This window comes from Scleropages formosus, chromosome 23 (assembly GCF_900964775.1).
Source record: "Scleropages formosus chromosome 23, fSclFor1.1, whole genome shotgun sequence".
In the NCBI taxonomy this organism is placed as follows: Eukaryota; Metazoa; Chordata; class Actinopteri; order Osteoglossiformes; family Osteoglossidae; genus Scleropages; species Scleropages formosus.
Window position 1 is genome coordinate 8,937,637 of NC_041828.1, and position 26,850 is coordinate 8,964,486.

Below are 26,850 nucleotides of genomic sequence, written 5' to 3' on the forward strand. Positions count from 1 at the left end.
ATGCACATTAAAATACTGTACAAAATAGTCTCCTGGACACAGCCATATCACACACATACCGGTGCTTAATAATAATAATAATAATAATAATTTCGTGCGTCACATTTTTCAGTCTTTTTTACAGTATTTTGCAGCAATGTGTATCATAGCTGAAAGATCTGAGAGTAGAAGCAGAATGGCTCCGGAGTGTCCCCTTGGTGACACTGAATCTTCCTTGATAAACAAGTACTGAGCGTATCTTGTTCTAGAACTGAGTTGGAAAAGACTAAGACATTACAAACAGAAACATTTGCTTCACTTCTTTTTTAATTTACCCTGGGAGAAATAATAATAATAATAATATTAACAGACAGCAGTAACTTAAACCGGCGTGTGGGAATAATAAAGTGCCACTTTGAGGATAATGCAGAGACACAACACAGGAACTCGGAAAACCACTGGATACTTATCGTTAACGCCGTTTTAAAAGAATATTTTCAATGTACAGAATATTTTCAGTTTTCTAGCGAAGTTTCCCGTGTGCAGGCCTATATATAAAAAGTAATTTCATAAATATACACCAGGCAGGAGACGCTTTTTATGAACTCTTATGAGGTCTTTGCGGAAAAACGTTCCTTAAGACATTTGTCGCGCTCGTTCTTGGCATTTTGGGGCAAAATCATTTGCACGTCTGCGAGATGAAAGAAATCCCAAATTGCGAGATGAGCAAATATTTCGTTGGTTTTTAATTCAGCGATCAATTCAGACACGGCTTTTGTGTCGTGTCATTTACCACCCGAGCCGTTCGTTCTTCTTGGAGTCTTCTAGTTCTTTCGAGGTCTTCGGTGAGATGGACACTTTTTTTTTTTTTTTTTCCAGCCGGGTGACTTTTTAGTTTTTTAAGCTCTGGGGAAAATAAAAAGAAAAAAAGAAAAAGAAAAAGAAAAAAAAAAAAACGTGCCCATGAAATTCTGACGAGGACCGAGCCTCAGGCTCAGGACACTGGAGCGCGCGCGCGTGACGGTAGCTCCCGCACAGCTCCGGGTTTGCCCCTCATTCATTCATTCCATGGAGGTCCTGTGGCCGTTCATCCCCCCGGGGGCCACGGGCTCCGAGGGGTGCATCATGTCGGGGGAGTGACACGGGGGGCTGCCGGGGACGCTGTGCTCGCTCTCGGTGTCGCTGCCCTTCTTGCCCCCGCTGCCCCCGGAGCCCGGCTCGGCGGACCCCCCCGCGCTATGCGTCTTCACGTGCTTGCTCAGGTGGTCGCTGCGCATGAAGCGCTTGTTGCACACGGGGCACGCGAACCTCTTCTCCCCCGTGTGCGTGCGCAGGTGCCGCTGCAGCTCGTCGGAGCGCGTGAAGCGCTTGCCGCAGAACAACCAGTTGCACACGAACGGTCTCTCGCCGGTGTGCCAGCGCAGGTGCGCCTTCAGGTGGGACGTCTTGCCGTACACCTTCCCGCAGCCCGGGATGTGACAGCTGTGCAGCCCCTTCCTCCTGAGGCTCGCGCCGGCCGGCCCCAGACGCTCTGCCTCCTGGCAGTTGGGGCAGTCGCACGTGGCCCTGCCCGAGTAGCGGCGCGCGGAGGAGCGCGGGGACCCGGCGGGGGTCCCGCTCAGCATCGCTCCTCCAGCGCCCGCCAAAGGAGGCGGACTGGGGTCGGGATAGGAGGCGGGCAGCACCGACTTGAATCCGTCCATGAGGTGCTGGCCGGTGCTGAGGAGGTGCGGCGAGGCGCTCGTGCCGAAGGCAGAGTGACCCAGACCGGAGTAGTCCGAGTTGTAGCCTCCCAGCGGCGAATGCAAAGAGGTCTGAAGACCCCCCGAGTGCAAGGAGGTCTGGAGCGCGGCTCCGTTCGGGTTCTGGACGTCAATCCAGCCCGCTCCCATGTCCCACCACGCCGAGGCGCCGCCGGTGCCCACATCACCTGCGGGGATAGCCGGGTGGGGGGATTTGAACCAGGACTCGTAGGGATGCGCGACGCTCATCCGCGGATAGATGCCCTGCAGACTGTCCACGGACGTGTGCACCTTGGAGAGAAACACGGGCTGGTGTCCGGGCTCCTGGGAACTGCCGGACACGGACGCCTGGAAAACGGAGTAATCGTTTCCAAACGGGGACGTGGAGGAGTTGCTGGGCGTCAAGGAGAAGGCGCTGGATCCTGCGGAGGAGTTGCCGCTGAAGGAGTCCCCCAGCCCGCCGCCGCTCCTGCTACTGCTCCCGGACACGCCGAAAGTGGAGAGGCTGGAGCCCAGGTTGCAGCTGCTGGGCGCTGCCCTCTTCCACGGGTGAAAGCCTTTGCCGAAGGACGCGGAAGTATCCGAAATGGACGATGGAGAAGGACTTGGACTCCCAATCTTGTTACAGGTAGCAGCTAACATGGCTAAAGGAGTAGATCCCAACCTCGGCTCTTCCTAGGCAGGCGGAGAAAAGCAGGCATCAAACATTCGCTCGAGCACATACTATATATATATAGCTAGCTAGGTCTTACCATTTTGCTAACAATCAAATGACAGCAGCAATAATAAATGATAATAATGATAATAATAATAATAACAGTGATCATGTAGGATACACGATATTATGGAGACGCGCCCCGGTTAGAGAGTCACCCCGGGGACCCAGCAGAGGAGAGCGAGAGGTGCGGAGATTTTCACGACGCCTTAAAGTTTCACCACTGGTCGCTGTGCTTTAGGAAGTAAGACGAAGTCAGTAGTGTCACGTTACATCTCGCATTGCCATTGCACCATCGGAGCCACATACCTGTGGATCGGGGTGAGAGCAGGAAACCGCGGAAACAAAAATAAATCGAGTGCGTAAAAGTTAATCTGAGAAAGAAACAGGCTGAACATCCAGAATGGCGAGCAAGTGGTGGATTCGAGAGCGGGAGGGGAAAAAAAAAATCACTCCTGCTACTTTTGTCTCCAAAGTTGCAGATCTAGACCCGCTCCATCTGACCCACTTGCTTAACCATAATCAACAGACTGACTTCCCCTGCTTTCGCGGGGGGGAAGGTATTTTAATCCCCCCTCCTCTGAACAATGAAAGAACTAATTAAACGAGCAAGAAAAGCCTCAGACTCACCCCTAGAAGTGAAGTTGCCATCACAAAAAGTGCCCTCTTTTTGAGGATCTTTTTTATATTTATAAAAGGCAGCACTCTTTTTTTAGAGGTGTGCAATACAATGATGTGTTCCGCCCATTCCTGCACAATTGTAGGTCCTCCCCGGCTTTGAAGTGCCGCTGGGACGCGGGCAGCCAATCAGAACGTCAGCATCTCCTCTTTATGACACATTCTAGCGTGAGGTCATCAATGGACCACTTCACAGAACCCCCCCCCCCCACCCCCACCCTCACAGCCCACTTCACCCACCTCCACCATTGCTTCCCTTAAAGAAAAGGCTGCATGTAAGTCAAAAAACATTTTAAAGAATCAAAAAAGTAATTTGTTATGTTACAGCTGGTAATTATGCTGATGATTACTAGCACCAGAATTACTAACATTAATATACTAACTTTCTAGCACACATACTGTACATATACATATACATAATCGGGGATTATGTTATGGTCAATATGTTATATTATTATATATAGTGTTCCGTATTATATTTCTGATCATACGGGGCATTATACCTTATATACCTTATATACCTTATTATATAATGAATATAACAAACCTTATATATAATAACTTATTTTTTTCTAATAACATATTATTTTTCTTTTTTTCGCAAAATGTGTTAAGATTCACCTGTCTATGTAGAACTATTTCCTTCCAGTCAAGTAAATATTTTACAATGTATACAGGACATTTCATAGAAATGTTGCAGTATAGATGGTAATTTATGCGTAATAATAAGTAACATACAATTAATGCGGTTTATTTAATGTTTAGTGAGGTTTAACTATTTTTTTCCGTTTCTTTTTGTACAAAATGCGTTTTGCTAAATATAGCCATTAATTAAAAATTGCGTCCAAAGTGGATTTAAAACATAACTATTGCTCATTTCTGTTTCCAGACAACTTTCTTCATAATAAAGATCAAAACGAATACTTTTTACTTTTCAGCAGTTCATAAAACAACTATTAAACGACACACAATGGGCCGCGTTGTTCTTGGAAGAACTAAGCTTGTGTTATATTATTATTAAGCGCATTTTCTAATAATTGCAGCCTGTTGGCTTAAGTTGCGGATGTCCTTGATTAAAAACGACAAAGGACATAAGTATATTCCAACTTTTCTTTCTGCAGAAAGACTAAGAGCTGAAGTGCAAGAAATCACGGCGCCTTTCTGGAAGATTTTTCTTTCACTACACTTCACTTGTGTACAAAATCATGGCTACCAGAGTACTTGGGAACTTTTTACTGCAGTGTTTCCTCGTTACTTTCTCTCCCTGCTCCGTCCGCCGCAACGAGTGTCGGTGCTGTCGGCTGACGCTCTGATTGCTGTCATTAATTTTTGCGTTTTGTCAGCGCTCTGCGTCGCGCTCGATGGATGTGCTGTTTATCCGAGCTCCCTGCCGGGGATGTTGCAAAGGCGTGGCTGTCCGCCCTGTAGGAGGAACGGGTGGGGACGAGGAGGGAGCTCCTCTTCACAAACAGAAAGGAATTAACTTCATTGCGTGTGCCCTTCTGCCTTAATTTCATTCACGGCAAACGCGGATGTGTGTTTATGTCGTATGAACCGCGCTGAAAATGTGTCTGCCCCCTTGCCTTGCCTTGCCCTGCCTTGCCCGGGGACGTTGTCTTACCTGCCAAACGATCAAATATCTCAGGTTTCCTGCACTAATGCTGAAAAAGTGAATATATATAATATTGTACGCCTTTCAGTCAATAGTATACCTCTCAGGGCTTTATAGATCTCCGACCATTTAATTAATATTATTAGACTATCTCGCTTCCCGTGTTGCTTCGGAAATTAAATGTCATTAATTAGAATTGAATTTTGATTAAAGTAATCTGAACTTCGAGCGCATACACTGTTACGTACTAATTCAATATTATGCTGAGCAGCTAATGTGTTTGTTTTGCTATATTATCAAAATGGGAACCAATTTTGAAAATATTTGAAATTAAATTGTTTTTTTTTTTTTTGTTTCAGTTTCCATCAGAAGCAGGAGTGGATCTTCCGGTGCAGTGATAAGCGGGTAAAAAAAAAAAAAACCCTGATTCCCGATGGACCATTTTAGAAACGTTCCACGCGTGTTTTATCCACGTCGCCACCAGCCCCCTGGTATCTGTTCGTTCAACACTGTCGACTCTATTAACATGCAGTGCGCACTGACAACATGCCTTTCATTTGAATTTCAAATTTAATAAAGCGGGAGGTTTTAATCATGCGCAGGCTTTTATTTGTTTGATATTAACATGGTTATTGACCGGGCATGTTGACCAGCTCCATCACTACAGGACAGCAGTGAGGGAGAAAAAAGTTAATTAAAAGGAATTCCTTACCACGTCACCTGGCCCTGTTCATACCTCCTGCTTTATGGTACACCGTGATGGATGGGCAGCACCACTCATTTCACTGTTTCTCTTGTCTTTTCTTTTTTTTTTTTATTTTTAATTTACACTAGAGAATCAGGTGTCAAACGAACCAAAACAGGGCACAAAGAACTACTTGGCGTTCTGTACCACAGGCTGTGACTTCATTTCTGCACAGACCTGTAAAGGGAAACAGGGCACTATTGAAAAAAAATATTTCTGCTTCTCCACATTTTTCACATGCCATAATGCAGCCGTAGATTCTACAGGTTTTTAAACGTATTATTTCTTTGTAACTGGCAATTTTCCACTAAACATTCTGCTAAGCCAAACGTAATATAAATAACATGAAAACTGTACATTTAATTGCAATTATAGATATAAAAGTTAAGCAGCATGCGTACAAGTTCTTTTCTGTTGTATGGAAGTGTTATAAACCAACACTACTCAACTTAATGGAGACAATTAATTAAAAAAAATTATTTTCTTACGTTCAAAAAGCGTTATTTTTTATCCCTTAGGTATTATTCAACTACAAATATCCGTCAGCATTTCACATCCATTTATAATTTAGCACAATTCGTAGGAGATTTAATAATAATAATAATAATAATAATCGTATTAACAACAAACAAATGTCGCCACTTTAGCAATTCAGGGAATACCGATAAATAACGACTGCAAATATTTGTAACTAAACACGTTCCAGATGTTCGTGGGTTTTCCCGTTTATTCCAGAAACACGCAGCACGCCTTATACACTTGCTTATGAAAGCTCCCTCTATCCGACAGAACGCAGCTCATCTTTCTCGTCCTCCACGTTGCTCTCACGGTGTGGCAGCGAAGGTACCTTACCGTGATTTCCCCACATGATCGGCTGATGTCCAGAGGGTGTGCGGTCAGTCACAGGCGGAGGGGGTCACGGTGCGGCATCTCCCGCACACGCGTGGGCGCCGTGGCAGGTCGCTGGGGGGTAGAAGTGACTCGCAAAGCGGAGCAGCTCGCGCACTGCTGCTGTACGGCCCCGGTGTGCGTTGTTTGACACCTTTCTTTCCACCAGCCATCGGAGTGAACTGTCACGGCACGGATGCAGGGGCAGTGTGCTGGACTGAGTCATACAGATACAGCCCGTCTTGTACAAATGCTTATATTCATAAGGTTAACAGTTAATTTGTTTCAATGAACGGTACTTTGCAAAGTCCCGTGTTTGGAAGCCCACTGACTCCAGCTTTAGTTCCCTCGATCATGTACTGAAGCGATACAGAAAGGATACCCTCCTGGCTGACTGTATAGAGACATAGTACTTTTGAAGTTGATTATTTAGCACTGAAAGCTGTGAGCCAATAAGGGCAATAATAAACTGCAATAAATATAAGCCACACATTGTGTCAGCTACCTTGCCCGTATATATTAACATTTATTTATTTACATGTATTATTTGCATACAGGAGCAGTATATGCATCTGAGACCTGTATGAAGTTTAAAGTCTGATGCAGGTTAGGGAGCACTCGACTCGACCGGTGTGACACGATAAAAAAGGGCTCAAACCGTTTTGCAACGACAATTATTATGTATACAGCAGCTCACAATGCTGCAAGTGCAGAGTTGTTTCCACTTCAAGAGGTGCTTTTCCCCTTTCCATCTGACCCTAACTGTAAGACCCGCAGAGCCCCCCCCCCCCCACCCCGAAACACAACAGATGTCCCCATTTAAGGCATTCTTCTCCCACATGTACCGTGTACATTGCCTTCATGAAATCCATCTTAAAAAAACCCGCTCCCATTCGCTGCTATAATGACCGCGTTAAGCACGCACCGGCGCGCGCGGACAAAACAAAAAAAAAAAACGCGTCTCGATATCGCGTGCTTTCGAACGCTTCCGCGCGCCGAGGAAAAAGAGAGAGAGGAGAGAGAGAGAGAGGGAGGGAAAGGCGTCGTGGCTCGCGCACGAGGAAATGGCTGCACGTTTCCCTCTCTCTTTCTCCTTTTATTCCACTGTGGTAATTCACAAAGCAACTCGGTAATCCGCAGCACACGTACAATGGCCTCTGCAACGCAAACCGCCACCGCAATTACCTGCTCCGCAATTAGCGCACCGACGGTCCCGGAGAAATTAGAGCGCGCAGTGTAGCGTGCAGTAATGGCAATAATTTTGTAAGGAGGATTAAAAAGCAGGACCTCTCTGTCCCCAACCCCCCCTCCAGTAACAGTAAACAACGGTCTTGTCCCGAAAGACAGGGAACTTTTTGGCTGTTACCACAAGTCAGGTCTATATGATGTGGAAATTATTACTTTTTTTTTTTTTTTCTGCTTGTCATGTTCAAGGTTTTGTAAATGTACTCTTTGTATTCCTATTAATTTTCCATACTCAGTCACAAATATAATAACGCGGACAAAATATCCTTCCAAACGCAAATTTATATCTGTTATGGGAGTTCATGATTATGAAGAATTTTATTCGACTCCTTAATTTAATTTTAACCAAGTGTTTCAAATTAAAAATCTAAAAAAAGCTTAGAGATCAATCCTTATAAATAACACTTTACAAAGTTAAATACAACCCTACGCATCCTTATCTGAACAGCACAGAAAGAATTAGAAAATTAGATATTAAATCTATTGGTGTGTCGCGTTTTGTATAATGATTTATTCCACATATATGACTCTTGTCTTATATTGAAAATCAGTTTTCTTATCCTGTGTCAATTCATCCTCCGAAACATAGTTTTAAGCATAAATATGCCTAATTAAATCAGGTCCATCAGTGGGATGTTCTTTTTTAACTAATAGTTGTGATAACTTTTGGTTGACAGTTTTTAAAACTGTTTTCAGTTCAAATTTATTTTGGGGATCACACGGTATTCTATCCCTTCTCCAGGACTTGACTTCTGTGCATATAGGTTTATAATTTTAAACCCAATGGTCTTGATGAATAAATTGAATGCATTGTCTAACCATAAGGTAAAGGACAGGTTACACACCGGTGCACAGCTCAACACTTCAAACATTTTAATCACAAAATCTCTTTAGTCAGCTGAGAAATACATTTTTTTATTCCTTGTTTCATGTTCCTTTGAGAAAAAAAAATGTAAACGCAGATCAATGTGTTGGGCATTGAATAAAGTTTTTAATATGTGTTATAGCGTGTGAATATGTTCCATTCCTGTGCGTCTTTGCAGCCCGATTCCTCTCCACTGAGTGTCCATCTAGGGGCACGTTCTCACATTTCTGAGTGCAAGCTGAGAAAAGATTGAAACACAAACCCTTGGTGCATATGAAAAGATAATTGCCCAGTAGTGTAATCCAAGTCAACTTTTTTCCGAGAAATTGAAGAATTCCAGCCAAATTAACTGCGTGAACTGCACAGTCGTATAGCAGGAATCGAACAGCAAATGGCACGAAAGCCAAGATGTCCATGATGCCCTAATACAACTATTTATACCAATGCTCAAAACTCTTTGACAACATGCACCATTACCGGGTCACATATACTACTAGATATCCAAGACTGTGCACAAGCTGAATCATGTTCTCTAATTAACAGCCGAGAAATGTATTTTTACGAGCATAAACTCTAATTGTTATACCTCATATTCAAAATGTTAACTGCATAACATAACTGCATGTGATCTGAGCTTGCAGAAGCCATGGAAGAACATCCCACGTAGCAGGTGCTGCGACTAAATTGACCCAATACGGCTTATGAGATGATGATGATGACTATGAAGTGATGATGATGATGACATAATGAGAAGAGGGATGATAAGATCACAATGACACAGCCACAGGTTCACTGTCGTCTGGACTGCACTTTCACAGTTAACCTCATCGGCTGATAGTTTGTAAGCGCTGTTTTATTCCATGCAGTCGTCAGGAGATTTAAGTGCTATGTACAGCTCAGGTGTCGCGTATAGTTTGTAAGAGAATTACTGCTGGACCCCTCATGAGTCTTGATCCAGCAGACTTCAGGCTACAAGTCCTTTCCATCATGCTGCCTGCTTCCGATTTCACTTGGAGGCATACAAGCGAGAACTACCCGGAATAACAACATAGCAACTTGGCTCTAACTGGAGAGTGTGTGATCACTGCCTCTGGCTGAATGTCACCTGGTCTGAATAACAGTTCAAACTTTTTTCTTTTATCGATTTACTCATTTCTGTGTCATTCACCCGTTTTCATTTGTCAGTTCCGGTGTTCCGCTCTCAGCCTGCGGTGAGCAACCTCCCAGGTGGGGTCAAGGAGGCCAGACCAAACACGCTTGGAGCAAGAAGCCGATTTACACTTCAGCTCACTGGCGCTCAGATAAACGGTACACAGGTGTGCTGTGACAAGCCGTGTTGAGGGGAGTGGTGGACCGTGAACAATGACATAAACGTTTTCTGGGAGCGATGCGGCGGCAGCCTGCGTGACCTGCCCTGACCTCAGGCCCTTGCTAAGTGTGCTCTGCCCCAGACGATGCCAAAATCACACCGCATGCTGCGTGGCTTCTTGTCCTCTAAATGGAAACCAATTGCAACATGCTTTTTTTCCGTTCCTTCTTCATAGTCGCAGCTATGCTCTGTTTCACCCGTTTCAGCTTTTACAGACTGATTGTTCTGTTCATGTCATGCCCCCGCAACCACCTGGATCAGTTCTAGGTCAAGCGACCAATCTCTACTGTAGTACACTGCCACTGGGAAGGTTTCGCTCTGCCTCTGCAGCCCACAGCAGCAAGAACCTCATGGTGTGTGAGCATCTCTAACGTGTATAATCCTAATCACATGGTCAGATAGTGAAAAATTGCTCTTAATGCCAGTCCGGTATAGAAGGTTATTTGGAAGTATGTTCAGATTAGTGCTGACTGTGGTGATGGGGGCAACTGCTGTATGTCAAGTTACTTGTCAAGTTACTGGTTCTTTTTTCGCTGCGCCCGTAATTTAGCCATCAGCATTACTTAAATCAGACACTGTTATTATTTCACGTAATTATTCATTGATACTAAATAATATGCATCCCGTTTTGAAATAGCTAATTTATTTGTTTATTATCCTCCTTTCAAATGCATAACACGGCATTTCTTAATGACCGATCATAGCAGGACACACAATGAACAAAGGAACAATATTAAAAAAAAAATATTTCTGCCAACGGGGATGTGAGTAATACCATTTATAGACATGAGGCGTATTTTGTTCGAGATTTGAGGTAGTTCTGCTGTTTACTTTTCCACGGACATGTGGGTCACTAGGAATCAGGCACAACGAGTCCATGACACATCCCGTCCCCTCAGAAGTGTCCTTTTCCGAAAAGTGCAGTTCATTCAGTTCAGGAGCTCATAAGCTGACAGTGATCAGCGGAGCCCCTTTGTACACGAGTCCAGCTTGTGAGACGGGGAGCTTAATGCTGAGAGCAAACATCGCCTTTGCTGTTTCTTTTTCTTTTTTTACGGCCATACCCCCAGGCCACTGCATCCTTTTTTATTGGCGCTCCCTAAGAACAAAGATATGCTCTCTGTCAACGAAGGCTGGCAGCCTCAAAGACAAACAAGTCAGGCCAGCACATAAAGTGAAGTGCTCAGTGTTGGCCCTGCTGGCTGAACTTCCTGTAATTATCCTCTCAGGAAGGCGTCTCGATGGGCCCCGGGGATAATGGCAGAAGTCCGTGTCCGTCTCTCAGAGCTCAAGTGTGGGCGGGGCGGGCGAGACCGAGACGTGAGCGAAAGCGCCTGCCCGGCCTCATTCTTAGGCAGGGAGCGTGTGCCATCGCACAGAGGATCCCCCCGTGGTCCTGCGACGGGGAGAGGCTCGCATTCAAGGGTGTGCGATTTGCTTCCCCATCATTTACCAATACTTCACGTCAAGTGAAAGCACCCAGACACCCAGAGCAGAATGGCACTGACCGCTGAGAAGGACAAGGAAGAAAGTGAGTCCCCTCACCTGGTGTTCCTGGGGATTCATCTCCTTTTGAAATAATCCTAAGAAATCTTTGAGCGCCGCAATCACTGCGGTTCACAGAGTAACTGATCACTATTTGTAATGTGTGGCAATAGCTTCTGTTTCCGTGGCTCGTTGACTGGCAGTTTAGAAGTAACCCAGCCAACGACAAATGAAGGTGGTATGCGACAGTGGCGCCTCACGTAAATGTCAGAATTTGTGGTATTTACATACAGGCCCAAAGGTGATGGCCACCGCATTATTGCCTGGGAGGATCCAGTTTGGTCGGTTTCAGTCTGGACGTCTTACACCATAAACCTGGAGCGTGTCAATAACATTCCAGAGCAGGCCAACGCTGTACTGCCACGTACTGTAAAAGCCACGCTTCACGAGAAACAGGATTAGAGCTCGCACCGCGATTTCCCAGAAGGCAAGGGTCTCTTTTAATTAGTCTGCTTGGCGTATGTTAAACGCACATCCCCGTCGGCCCCTTTTCGGCGATTGTTTTTAATCAGATGGTATCCTTCTTTGTGGTGATAATTTATGCTAAAGTGACAGGCATACAAGGCACACAACCCAGGGAATCATTTAGACCAGGCTTAGGTCACTGGAGGTCACTGTCATCATGCTGGGAGATTGGGATGAACCGGGGCACAAGAATTACTATGGTTATATGTGTCTCGTTTTTGCATACATACATACAAATATACGCACATAAAAGGCCTCGGGTCACTGTAAACTGGATTACGCGGTGAGAGCTCACCCATGCAGCGCCTCGGTTCAAGGAAAACGTGCATTTTTGTGCCACTTGGTCTGATTTCATTGCGCATTTCACTAATGTCACACTAGCGCCGTCTTAACTGTTATGCCATTAAGCCAGAGTTTTCCAGTGCTGGCCTGGTATTACAATCTGAATGTGGCTTTTTCTTTAAGTCGAGGCAGGTTTCCTTCTCGCTCGGCTGTGGGTGCAGCGGCACGGGCCGTATTAACTCATCACAAACAGGTTACGGGTGCGAGGTGTCGGGGGGGAGGGGGGTGCACGAGGGACTGGGTGCGGGAGGCAGAGGCTCCCTTCTTGCCTCAGTGCAATTTAATCACTGTGTACCCAGGGAAGTATTGACAGTTGTCCTGTGGAAGCTATTAAAGTGGCTGTCCAAGGTTAAATGAAAGTGCAGTTTATCAGGTGAGCATTGAGAAAAGAGGGGATTCTGCGCGAGCGCCGCTGATGAATGTGGAACGCGATCAACACCAGAGCTTCATTAAGCCATACATCACAGGGGTAATTTAACATGTCACGGCGCCTGCTGTCTCTCGTACCCCCGACACGTCGGACGTGCGCGCGTGCCCCGCGTGCGCGTGCGTATCCGAGACGGCGACTCAGATTTGAATCAGAAGTAACGCGAGCGCATCTCCCGTGTTTCGGCCCCCAGGCTGCTCCGTTAACGTGCTGAGATAATCGCGACGGGCCAAGGAGTCAGAGGGCTTGTGAAACCATCTTTATGTTAAGGGAACAGTTGTTACATTCAGTTTCGGCAGTTGTCGATGTCTGCTTCTGACGTACACTTACTGTACACACATTTTTGATTTACACATCTGCCTTATACCTGTAGCCTGTGACTCCAGTGTTACTAGCAACCGTGATCCTGAAAAGGAAAATACCTCTCCATATATAGATTAAATGCATAATAAATAGGCATAAATAAAATGTACAAGGTTATATGCAGATTATTAACTGGATTTTTTTTTTTTTTTTTTTTTTTTTTGTGGCAGAAGGCCATATTTAAATGATTGAGGTTTGCGATATTTTGTCCCGCCCATTACTCTAATCTGAACTGAGTGGAGAGGTAAAATATTGAAAGGTCCACTGTCTGGTTCTGAGCTCCTCTCTGGTCCCTGGACAGCAATCAATCCCTTTTGTCCCAGTGGGTTATGTTGGCCCGTCTGTTGAGGAACCAGATCTCCTGCTTCCCATTCGGTCTTTAACCTCGTGGTAGGTGTCTCTAATTGATTTTTTTGTTCACAATCCCCACTCCCCCCCCCCGACACACACACACACACACACACACACACACACCACCTTCACTGATCCCTTTCCATGTCCAGCTCCTTTAATCACACGGGTTCGTTGGTCACGGATGCTCCTTCACGCAGCAGACATGCATAAATAAATGTATGCTAATAAGGCTCAGCGCCGGGGGTGTCATTTATTATCAGGGATTTGTTTACTGGAGGATAATTAATAGCACCTGAGGGACAACCGCAAGTCGGACATGAATCACGACCCTCAAGTCATGCGCCCGAGAAGAGCGGAGAGTCGCCTGTAATTAAGCAGGGCACTGGAGACCAATTGTTTGTCGAATGATTTTGCCTCGGCTAATTGACACTAATTGTTTAATCTGATGCCACCAGTCCTTGCGCACACATACACACACACACACACACACACACACACAGCAAAACTTTCTCATGAATGATGAGTGACCTAGTGAAGGGGTTTGGAATGAACCCCGGTGTGATTTTTCTGACTTTGCCTACTTGTGTTTCATTAACATGCGTCATAGTAGGCAGGGCGTCCCCCCCGCCCGCACCCCCACTCGTCCATCTGTAAGCAGACAGTGACGGAGCGGAGCGAAGGAATGGGCGCGCGTGACGGACGAGCTGTTAGGCCTTAATGGAACAAGCTGAACGGACGCATGGCGTCTTTCATATTTGTGTGTACAGTTAATATCGCGCTGCTAAGAGTCGCTCACGAAAATACTCGCCGAGGTCTGTACCTCTACGGCACAGCCGGTGTGAACGCAACACAGTCGACACCCCCTCTCTGCCGTAGCGCCAACAGTCAGTTACATTAATCGCTTTGGTAATTTGGTAATGTTCTGCCAGATTTGCTTGACAAGAAATATGAAAATAACTCCCCCGCGCAATCTGTTTGATGGATGTCCGCTCTCAGCCATCCCTGTTCTCATGTCTGCTTTTACCTGTGCTTGTCTTGTCCCAGCTGTTGCGCAGATGAGCTTTTTAGCAGTGCTGATTTATGGGTCTCCGGGTGAGGCCTATAAATTAACACGGTGATACTGATCACACCCCAGCCTCGCAGTGAAAGGAGTCATAACTGCCGGGGCGCAGTGGGCCAGATTTAGCTCGGAATTTGTGTCAAAGGGCACAAACGGGCAACACTAACCCGTACATAACTGTATTACACATGCGATGGCGCAAAAAATGACCCGTGATGTTCTGTTATATCCGATTGTGCCCAGCAGGGGTCAAAGGGCATGAATGTGTTCTTTAGTAATAGCGTCAACCTGAGTTTTTAAGAGAAGATGTTACCAAGCGGAAGGTGGACCAGCTCGCATGTCACCGAGGGCACGGAATGCAAGGCGTTTGTAATTTCTAGATAAAGGCTGATTTTAATCAACCACATGAGGACTGGCCAAGGCCGGGAGGCTGCAGTCCCTACGCTTCATGTGGCGAGACTGGACACAGCTGTTACAGATGCTGTGACTGCGAGGCAAACGTGCGACACAGATGGAACATGTGAGGTGTATGTTGTCTCTGTCGGTCTGATCACCGCGGTAATGGGAGTGTGATGAGTCTGGCTCCCAGGAAATAAAATATTGGATCTTGCACTAATGCCTTTAATGGCAAATAAGCATGTCGCAGTTTTAATTAACGCCAGACGAAACGGTTATTAATGATAGTTACAGCAGGGGGCTAAGACATCACTGATGTTGGCGTACTGTAGACATTCATGTGTCAAAGCAATCTGTCTCCATACAGCTACCGCAAGCGTTGGCACACGGCTCAGCAGAATGCGCGCTGCATCGCAATCCCGCAATGCAAGGATCTCACGGCGCATTGTGACTCTTACCGCGAAAGACAATAAAGGCGATAATGATTTTCCCTGGACTTTTTACCACTTGGACAGGGCAAACAGAGTCCCCTGCCAAACAGAAGTATTTTTCACTTTTTTACATTACACCAAAATCATGAAGGCTCTAGGAGGCTTTTACTGTTTGCACTCATTTAAGCATCTAACAGACTCAGTTCCACATAAAAAGGAAGACTGCAAAAATGGCGAAAGACTGAAGTTCAAATGAGAAATTCAAAAGGTCCACCTGCATGCACAAACTGCCCAAGATCTCGAGTAATTCTTTTGTAGGTGAGACTTACACACCAGGTCATTTTCCACTATTGGCTCACTTTAGGTTATGATCTTATTGTGCCCCTATCCGGTGTACGTTGATCTACTGATTTATTCTCGCAAACTGCTTGTCATAACAATGGGTCACGGTGGCTTGGAGTCTATCACGAAGGCATTGGCTGGGGTAGGGAACAGCATGGATGGGATGCCAGTCCATCACAGGACAATCACACACACTCATTCACTCGCACATACATACACCGTGAGAAATTTAGAGCCACCAGTTCACCTGAAGCACACATCTTTGGATTGGGGGAGGAAACCAGAGCACTCCAGTGAAACCCATGTAAACATGGAGAGAACATGAAAATACCACACCGACTGCGCTGAATTCACACCCACGTCCAATCACACAGCCCAGGCACTCTGAAGTACCAGCACTGGCCACTGAACACCTGTAACTGTCATTCTGGGATGCACATAGTGGTGGAATGCACAATAAGAGTGCATTCTGTGCTCAACAGTAGAGCACATAATATTCTATACTGCAGTGTATATTTTCCTTGCTCAGACTTCTCGCTAAATGTAAAACTGGTTAAAGAAATCGTCACACAGGCTGCTGAGCCCCGGCAGCTCAGCAGCTGAATCCACATAGTTCTGGACCGGTAACTGCAAGGTCGTGTGCTCAAAGGCTGCTTCTGTAAATGTTCAAGATACCAGAAATCCCTCAAATTGTTTACATAGTGAAACACAAGACTTTTGTGTCACCATGGATACATGTTCCTGCTCTCTGTAAAAATGTTTTCTGATGAAAACATTGCCCAGTTACTTAAATGAAATATCATTCCTTCAGAACGCCCTTGATAGAGCTATTCATCAAAGAACCAGCAGGACAAATTTGCTGGAGAAGGTCTTGAATAATGGATGCATTATGAATCCATTTAAAAGTCAATACAAATTTGAAAAAAAAATGGCATTCTGAATAACTCAGATCTAGTGAAAAAGTTTGGCATTGAAAAAAAATTCTCTGCTCAAGTTCTATGAGATCGACATAATCCTCACTCTATAAATTACAGCAGTCCCTTTAAATGATAGATGGGTAATTAACTATAATACCTGCTTTTATGTACATGTTGCTTTTTTTATGGAAGAAAATGAAGAAAGCAGGTTTCCATGGCCATTTTGGTGTTTTAAGAATTTTATATAAAGTCCTAACAATAATAATCTTAGCCAGTTATTAATGCATTCAGCTGACACTTTTACCCAAAGTAACTCACAGTGTTAAGCTGTTTCCTTTACCCATATATACCGCAGGGTAATTCTTACTGTATCAATTCACGGTAAGCACCTTGATCTAGGGTACTGCAGCAGCTATGGGGATTCAGTCCTGGGTATTTCAAGAGCAAGGCAGCGACCATTGTGCCACCTGTTGCGAATGAGTAAAATCCATGATGATGATGACGTTGATGATGATGTCGATGATGATGATGATGATGATACAAGCTTAGTCCTATAGGAAAAGATTCTGAAACATTACTACAGTTGAACGTCATGCGGAGACTTAATGTGTCATGAAGACAAAATCCAGACAATACAACTTTGAAAGTGGTGGTGTTTCATCTGATTTCCGTATGACGACACACTTTGTTTGGGCTCTTCACGGAAACTTTGACGACGCCACCAACGCTATAGGCAAACTGACAAGCAGACGCTACCTGCACAGTATTTCAGACCGGCCGTTTTCACCGGCGGATGTTCTGTGCTGCATTAAGCGTTATCTGCATTTCAATAAACTTTTATCTGGTCTGCGTCTGTTTTCAATGAAGTTTCCTGATTTATCATGGAAAGCCGCCTTTGCGTTGCACTGATAATTGGATGCCACTGAAAGGATGAGTTTTATTGATTTTGCGGGCGCCTGCGGGGAATTAGCGGAGTGAACCTCTGAATGTGGACGCCGCTCGCGTTGAGCCACAATCGATGCCTGTGAATCTTCTCCCCTGGTTTTTTTTTTATTTACTCGAGTCACCATTGATTGAAACGTGCAATAGTTCAGGCCATTTTTGTCACTTTGATGCAAACTTTCATTAGCTCGTCACGCGGCCTTTCTCTTTACTCACGGCACCGACTTGGCAGAGAACGCCCTTCCCATCTACATAATGAAGGAAATCAGTTTGACCTGTCTGATCGGGTCAGCCGAGGCAGACGGCTGCCAGCTGAAGAAGAGCAGGAAATATAATGCGGGAGCGTTGAGGGGATTACAGGGCTGAAATAAGAGCCATTTCCGTGGTAAATAATTTCTCAATATGCCGAATGGAATAGCTGCACATCAGGCAAGTTGCTCAGAAGGAAACAATAATGCACTTTATATGTTAAGATGTTAAGATAGACTTGTGACGCGGGAACATGGTTGTCGGAGAAATTCATTTATATAGAATTCATAAATTCATTAATCAGCTTCGTGAGAGATGTTCAAATGAAGACGTGTGGAACGTGCTGGATGTAATTTGGTTTTTGGGTACACCTCCCACCAGGAGAAACTTTGTCACTGAAACACAACGGTAGTTAAAACTTAAGGGCATTATTTTTTAATTTAACTTTTATCTGCATTTACCTACCAACCATTTGCACATTAGTGAATGGTAAAAATGGCTTTCAATTCAGTGGGCTCCTACAGTTTTCTGGCACATTCTGTGCTCTGAATTTAGTGATTTTTTTTTCCATTATAGTCAGCCAAATTTAATCAGCTTACTAACAGGCAGAATTTAAAAAATTTCTCATCCGCTATGGATCCACACCTTTATGGCAAATTATTAGAAAACTGTTTCAATCATACTTTTTAATTATCGCAGCGATTAAATTGTTAAGTAAAATGCCCCGCTTGTGTGGTTACGGAACTGCTGGGGTGTCGACTTGACGCCTATCATGTGAAGTGGGGTCAGAGGTCACTGTCCGGCCGCACTGGGACGCTCCCCATTGAAAGTAATCGGGTTGTGCTTGTTGTTCTGGTCCGGTGGGCTTTCCATGCACTCCTTGTAGAGTTAATTTCCCCAATGACCTTTGTGTACCAAAGTCATATAATCTCTTTAGGGACTGACCGGGTGCTTGCAAATTACCTTTTTTAGCCATGTTTTGTAGGACCTATATAAAAATGCATACAGTTCTGACACTTTAATCAGTTGTGTGGAGCGTACTTTCCCCTACACCATCCTATTCTCTTTGGTCGTTTGAGGCAAATTGTACGAATGAATTATATTTGGATTTTCTTTTGAATGCAAAGGGTTTTCCAAGCCCTAAACCTCAGGAAAAAGGACATGATCTAATTTGGTATATTTTTGCAATGTGGTGTTTAAACTGCATGTGTATGCTTTAGATAACATTGCCAGTTTGCCCATATGTTCTAAATACATTTATATTCTTCTTAAAGCTCTGAACTTTCTTTGATATTTAAAAATAGGAAAGTGTGAGAGCAGGGCAAGGACAGGTGAAGGAAGGTATTATGAGTGTGCGGTAGTGCAGAAGGATGAGAAAAAGGATCTCAGATGACTGTCTCTCAATCCGAGGCACGAACATGCGCCACTCGATACCCAACAATTAGCTCCCATTGTTGCTAACGCTTTCCCAGCGCTCTGAGGGAGGGAGGCATGCTCACTGTAAAGAAGATCTTTGGCATGCCTCCCACCAGGGAAAGCCCAGTGACTGACAACAATGTCAACACAACACAACTGCAGTTAAAGGTTAGGAGACTGTTGGCTTTTTTCACCTCAATTTTACCTGCATGTGCCTAGCAGCTGTCCTCTCGTGAGCGAAACACGTGTCTTTCGATGAGACGAGTAGCTACGGTTTTCCCGCGTTTTCCGCATTTTAGATTGTAAGGCGTTTCATCGGAGCCCCAGTGTGAACTTCTGTCGGGCTGCCCGTGTAGTTGTCGCTCTGTCCATCTCCGGGTGCCCAGGGCTTTCAGAGCCCTGCCGGTGCCCAGCATGGGCCTTACGTCTAACCCTACATGTGTGAAGGGGCCAGAAACGAAAGCAATGCACTGCTGACCCTAGGAATCTCCTTCATTATGCCCCCTTTGTGCATTTGCTCCCTGACGGCTTTGTGGCGGCCATTCAGACCCCCCATCGCAGACACCTCCATAATATCCTGTGTGGGCCGGACCTTCATGCATTTCCGCCTCTTTTGTTATGCGCGGGTCGGCTGCCGAGAGCTGGACCAGGGCGCTGAGGAATCTGAGCCCACCATTGTGTCGCTTCCCACCTTTCATGGGCTCGGCAGGGCGCTTCCTTTCTTGTGTCCCAAGAACACGTGTAGGGCAGTCCTTCTGGGAGACCCCAGCAAGCGGCCACTCGGACGTCTCCTTAATGGATCGCAACTCGCCCATCTCGCTGTTGGGGGCTGCGGCGTAAAATAGCTAGGCCATCTTGATGTGCCCAGATAGGAAATTGCCTCACTGATTTGCTGTGGAATACGCAGGGTCCCCCCCCCCCCCCCCCACAGCACTGAGCTGTAGGCATTGCGACAATACCATATCTGGTGTACTGCTCCACTCCACACTGGTAGAACAGACAACGTGCTTTCAGCAAAGCGTGGCCTTCATAGGGTAAAGCAACAGAAAATCTTGAAGATCTGTTTTCTTGGTTTAAGGTCAATAAATATGTAGCTTTATGCAAAGGTTAACCAGTAGATCTGGTTGCTGGGAATATAGAGGACATCAGTGTTGCTTTTAGCTGGGATTAGACCTTGGGGGTAAAGAGGCTGTCAGTAAGACCTGTTGCTCAGGTTAGAGACGCTCTCAGGCCGACATGTAACTGGGGTTAGAGAGGCTGTCAGTGGGACCTGTTGCAGGGGTTAGAGAGGTTAAGCTGCAGGAGTTATCCCATTAGATGTGCCTCTGGTGGCCCTTGCCTCCTGTAGAGAGGGGCATGATGGCCTGACCTGCTAAGCAATCTTTGAACCGCTGAGCGACACAAGTAACACAACAGCATCTGCGCTCGGTTAGCAATGGCAATAAAGCCCTTAACGTCATTAGTTTCTCATCCCAGAAGACAAGTAAGGCCTCACGGCTGAGTGTATAGTGATCCCAAGTTCAACAGAATAATAAATAAATATTTAAAAATTGGACAGAAGTAGGATGTGAGCGTTCATCAGTTACCAAATTTGTCCATGCAGTGTGAACAATATATATCTTGCACAACCAGAATTTTTAAATCACAGCCTCTGAAAGCAGATAAAAAATTTGTAATTTTTTATTAAAGGTTTAGTAATTGCCATCCTGATTCTTAACTCGTCAAATTTATTATATCCTGTAAACTAACCATGACTGGAATGACAATCTGCTTCATTAACCAAACCTAGACAGAAAAGTTGTTTTACAAATTCGATAGTGATGTTTGAACATGATTATAGTTAAGATAATCACCTGTTTAATAAATCAGCTCGGCTCTGATTAGTTAAATTTATTTCAGTTTATAATTTCAAAATGTTTCAATGTAATTTATTTTGTACAAGCATTCTTCCCAGCAAAGCTGTTAAAAAAATACATAATGCAAGAGTTAGCATAAATTGTAAGATTACACATTTAAAGTGTGTAAAGTTAGCAAGTTATACTGAGGCAATAGTAATGCAATGACTGTAATATTGATAAGTACCACACTTTATCTACTGCAAAAGTGTCACTAAAAACTATACCAAAGTATGACTCTAAACTCCTGTTTAACTGCAGGGACCAGAAGAAGATTAGAATTAAATCAAAGTTTCTAGTAATTACATATTTTCTTATATTTCTGTATTATATGGAATTTAATTTATTTGCTCTGACAGAATAGCAGAAGAGCCCAATTAAGGTGTCTCGAGGTGAACTGGGAATTGTTTGCTTGACAGCAGCTCCGTGTGACGCTGTTAGATGGAAACAATTATAAGGAGGCAAGAAGAGACAAATTACAGCCAAAGTGCGCTCAGCACACTTTGTTATGACAGCCATTGTCTCATGATGAGTGATGCTTTTTATTGTACAGTCTTTTCATTTAGTTTTAAAAACAAATAGATCTGATCATGCCACACAAACACCTTGAAACAAATGAGACCGGAGTCTCGCCAATTACTCCTGACTGCAGTTTTTTTTTCCATTTACGCTAAATCTGATGTACATATTAATTATCGTCTTTTTAAGATGAAGAAAAATACAGCTCTTTAGTTTCATATTTTATGTCATCGTAAAATATGTCTTAGGTGTCTTTTTCTTGATGTTTCAACCTTGGAGCACCGAAGCAACGCAAAGGTGTTAATCACTAAAAAGGAGTTAGAGGGATGTTCTCAAGGGACACCAGCAATTACTCACCATGTGTATTTCCAGTGTTTTGTCTGTACCAAACAGTTCAGAATGAAGATCAGGAGATCTGTGTTACATATAGAGCATATTTAAATCATTTTACTCTAATAATCACATTGCGTTTTGTGTGCGTTGTGCAAATCTGTTAGTCTTCATCATCTTTCCAGGAACTGTGCCTGTGTTCTTCTTTAAATCTTCCAACGTTCATACATAGACATGTTTTCAGCACCGATGCCCACGATGTTAATATTTACTAAGCTTTATACTAATAGTATTGTTAATGAAATGTTTAGCAGAAAAACTTCAGAAATCATACATGTACCAATTTGGCTGTTTCTTCACTGTTTTATGCTTTTGTGGTTTGTTCACTTTCTTATTTACTGAATTATTACATAAAGGAAAACTCACTGCTTAGCTATTCATATGCCCCATTTACAAAAGTTGAATGTTCTGTCTCATGAAATGTCCCTAAACCTGAATGTCTTCCATGAATATAAAGTATTTTGTCGCTGGAGAACTAACCCCCATAGTGTACAGTTTGTTAACTGACTGATTGAATGAATGAATGAATGAATGAATGAATGAATGAACTAGTTTGCATGTTTGTGTGTGTTTACTCCCACAAGCCAAAGACGGATGCATGATTCAGCTGAATTGGTGACCTCAAGTTACCCTTAGCGTGTGAATGATTGTGTGAGATTTCCCTGCAATGGCTTAGCATCCCATCCAAGATTTACGCTGCCCCACCCCTGTGTTCTTAGGATAGGCTCCACACCACCACAAATGAGCTTCAGAATGAACCTGCTCAAGTCCACCAACCTTCAGTCATTACATGTATATTAATGAATCCCTATACAGAAAATGTTTCATTGCCACTTAATTTGAAAGGTATCACTTAAGAACTTCTGTTTAAAAAAATCTATCTTTAATTAGAGGGGGGCACGGTGGCGCAGTGGCGCAGTGGGTTTGACTGAGTCCAACTCACTGGCGGGTCTGGAGGTGTCTTGCGACGGACTGGCGTCCCGTCCTGGGTATGTCCCCTCCCCCTCTGGCCTTACGCCCTGTGTTGCCGGGTAGGTTCCGGTTCCCCGCGACCCCGTCTGGGACAAGCGGTTCTGAAAATGTGTGTGTGTGTGTGTGTGTGTGTGTATTTTATGTGCATGCATTAGGGTTTCAGAAGGATTTCATTATGTTCTGGTAACATTTATTCATTTAGCTGATGCTTTTTTTCCTCCAAAGCGACTTTCAGTGTTAAACTACCTTCAATTGCGAACCCATTTATACAGGTGTGTCATTTCACTGGAGCAATTTAGGGTAAGTACCTTGCTCGAGGGTACTACAGTGGGATGTGGGATTCAGACCTGTACCCGTCGGGTCCAAAGGCAACGCTCTAACCACTGGAGTACCAGTTGCCCGCTCGATGAGCAAATAGAAGCTGGGGAATTTTGTGTTTAAACATGTCAGTCTTATGTGCTGGATGTAAAATGCTCAGAGGAGTCGTTGGAACCTACACCATTATCACTTCAATATTTAGCTCTGCGCTCACATTACACTCACCTTTCAGTTTCACACGCGACAGGCCGCAATCTGCAGACCTGTTCCTCCTATTCTTATGGGACAGCTAGTAATTATCTTCATCTAAGCCTCAAATAGGTTTTTGCCTCAGCAAACACTGGTAACAGTGCCGCTGTGATTTGTGATTCTGGAGCCAGCAGGATGAGCGTCAAGCCCTGTGCTGAGCGCAGATGCCGGCCCGGTGATGTGGCCCTCGCTGCATTCCCGCTTGGCACAGCTCTGCTGGCCCACGCTGAGGTAATTAACAGCGCAACGCCGCCGGGTCCCAATTAGCAGAGGTGTCAGTTCTGGGGGCTCGGTGCCCTTCCCTCCTGGATCTCGACAGGTGTTCCGTTAGAGCCTTGGCAAAGGCGAGTTTGCATTTCTGAGGAAACTCTTCAGAATCTGATTCGCTGCGCTCTGCCAGCAAGATAAACACATTACACTAGTAAAATAAGTTACCCTTATTCGGTATATTAATATATGAGTTGCCATGCAAGCACGAACATGTGCACGCCTGGTGTGCGGCTGCAGATGTACCACCCGTCCCCGGGCACAGGAGCTCGGCCGTGGCAAAACGTGCGATGGCATGGTTGGAGGGGGGGCTCTTAGCAAGTCTTTTTTGGCTGGAGCAAGAAAGGCACTTCATCAAGGATGAAGAATCCCTGGCCATCAGCGGCGTGTCCATCCGTCTGATAGGGCCCTCGGCAGCTCCGAGCTGGAACCCCCCCCCCATCATAAATAAAAGGGAGGCAAAACGAGGCCTTTGTCAATGTTTATCCATGTGCCTTTTTTCCCCTCGCCCTTGATTTCCTCTTCAGAAAATTGATGCACCCTTAAATTGAAGCGTGGGGTCCTGACAGGTAATGGTTAGCATGATAACTGTTCAGATTTCATCAGGCGCTGTGCCCCCCCCCCCCCCCCACTCCCCATCTCTCTCTCTTTCTCCTTCTCCCTCGCTCTCTCTCTCCCTCCATCTCCCTCTTCCTGCAAGTGTGCAATTGCAGGAACTTTCAACTAGATTACTTGTCACCCTGCGGATCAGATGAAATCGCCGCGGCGTGGAGGCTCTGCCAGCTCCGTGCACCTCGGAGGGGGAGTAAAAGGGAGTCTAGGAGAGTGCAGGGGGAATAGAAACGTGGCACTTGTCGGATAATAAAAGGGAAGGGAAGATTGCGGTCGTCTGCGAGACCTTCCTTTACAATTATCCCAGCTGTTATTAGTATTTGTCTTCCACATTCCACTGGTTTCCCACTCTGGAGCTTGGGATAATTTTTCTTTTCATCCAACCACTCTTTCTTTCGAACTTTACTGCCGAATAAAGGAGTGCTTTGAGTCGCTGAGCAACGTCCAGCTATAAAGCGGCGTGAGATCAGAAGTTTAGAGGGCAATTCTAACGCAACATCTTCATAGTTCACTGACGTGTGCCCCGTTTCCGGCTTTTTGTGCTTATTTTTCGAACCCTTACACTCTTAATGTCAAGTGGAGCGGAGAGACATTTTCTACAGATTTGTCCTCGTGAAGTCAATGGAAAATAATGCTGTGGCTGATCGGGCTGCTGCTGCCTGCTCTGAGATCCTTTCAAAGATGACATGTTTTTCCTTGTCAGATTTAAATGGAGTTCACAAAATTTCACTTATAAAAACACGAGAATTACGTTAATGTAAATTTTCCGTTTTACTGAAAATGCTATTACATGTTTAAATGAAGGGGGCGGTGGGTTGGACCAGGTCCTGCTCTCCTGTGGGTCTGGGGTTCGAGTCCCACTTGGGGTGCCTTGCAGCGGACTGGCGTCCCGTCCTGGGTGTGTCCCCTCCCCTGCCCTATGCTGCTGGGTTGGGCTCCCGCGACCCTGTATAGGACAAGTGGTTCAGACAGTATGTGTGTGTGTTTAAATGAAATTTCCAGGAATGGTCAAAATTTTAATAAGCGGAAAAGACAAAAATCTACTTCTTAATCAATTGCTGTCTGACTGCTAGTGAGTCATATTGAAAACATCGTAACGTTTTCTCCGGAAACGGTGGCATTTATGCGTCGGCTACTTTAGACGTGCGATTCAGCATAGACGATGTTGAGATGATACTTCTGATTTCATGGGTACTAGTTATGCATAACCATAGAAAGACGGTTACGGCTGTCATAAAAACTAGATAAAAGACTACAGGGACAAAATCCACCCAAGGAGCAGCTTTTTCCGAGTTCTGTTCAGAGTCAACTTTGCCCTTGCGTGTGTGTGTGTGTGTGTGTGTGTGTGTGTGTGAGAGCGGTAAATACGGCAGTTGAAAGTTGTCCAGTTGTCATAGTAGCAGAGATCACAGGGAAGGTGCAACGCAGAGGACCAGAATGACGTGGTCCGTTGTCATGGCACCCACAGGGACACTAAACTTTTCAAACGTGATGCAAAAATGGAAAGGCGGCCGAACTGTTATTATCTGCTATTTGCTTGTGCTGTGTGCGGTGTGACTGGAAGGCTGCGAGTGTGCATCAGGGCAGAAGAGAGGGAAACAAGCGGCGCAACTCAGGAAAGGCTCTGAAAGGCCAGCGCTAAATAAGCTCCCGTTTCAGCGGGCGCACGTTCCTGATGCGCAAAGAATATTCGCTTCCCTCCAAGGATAATTCAGAACGCTTTATGTTCAAACGTGTTATGTATTTCACGGCTTTATAGTGGCGATCTCTTGACGCGCTGTTTTAATTCCTTTTTCACATCGTAAGTTAATTCCACGACGCATGTTTCATACGTCCCGCCAATTGTCCTCGCAATATTCCGTTTTTTTTGCTTTCAATATTAAAAGTATGCAAAAAAAAATAATAACACACACGTCCTCCTCTTATTAAAGGTAAACCTCGACAGCCGCAGACCTTCCGTCCGGACGGCGCAGTTCGTTACGCAATCATCTGCGCACTTTCGTAACTAACTTGTTTGAATTACACTATTGTTGACACCTTTTAGTGCAATTCGTGTAAAAATTTGTCAGGTAGTACTTGGACAGCAACTTGGGATATGGGGTGCGTGCTGAACTGGAAGTAATCGGATACACGGGCAATCTTCCATTCCATCAGCATAAATCCAACTGCAATTTTGGCAGCTGTGTGACAGCAGTTTTTTACACCTATTAATGCATTATAAACACCCTGCTAGAGTTACATAAAGCATGTCATTTTAAAGAGAGAGGGGAAAAAATAACATTTTTGACAGCGAATCTTGCGAAGGGGGAAACAGCTGTGTGGGCCTTACAATGCATTAAGTGTTTTATTCCTTTTAGATAGTTAAATTGTGCATGAAATGTTGCTGGCGCGAGGCTTCTCCAAGCTGGCCTGATTAGGGGAACATCTGTTCCGTCGGGAGAAATCCGCATCTTTTCTAATTAGCTGTCAGGCTGATGTACGTCCTGACAGCGCCCGCCGCGGTGCATCGCAGGTTCCGTCTCTCCGTCCCATCACCTGCCT

At 45.0% G+C, this 26,850-nt stretch overlaps 1 protein-coding gene across 1 annotated transcript; it reads right to left on the bottom strand.

The window, feature by feature from the left end:
* Positions 1–944: 944 nt before the first annotated feature.
* Positions 945–3,087, bottom strand: sp8a (sp8 transcription factor a). The gene is made up of 2 exons (XM_029248412.1): positions 3,067–3,087; positions 945–2,396 (listed from the first exon to the last, which is right to left on the bottom strand). The coding sequence occupies exons 1-2, from the start codon at positions 3,085–3,087 to the stop codon at positions 1,041–1,043; spliced, it is 1,377 nt and encodes a 458-aa protein (XP_029104245.1). The 3' UTR covers positions 945–1,040.
* Positions 3,088–26,850: the final 23,763 nt, after the last annotated feature.

Bases quoted from the DNA above. Each gene is read 5' to 3' on its own strand.
- sp8a (XM_029248412.1), bottom strand. From the start codon at position 3,087: ATGGCAACTTCACTTCTAGGG. The intron at 2,397-3,066 runs GTGAGTCTGAGG...CCGCCTGCCTAG, and splicing joins TGGCAACTTCACTTCTAGGG to GAAGAGCCGAGGTTGGGATC.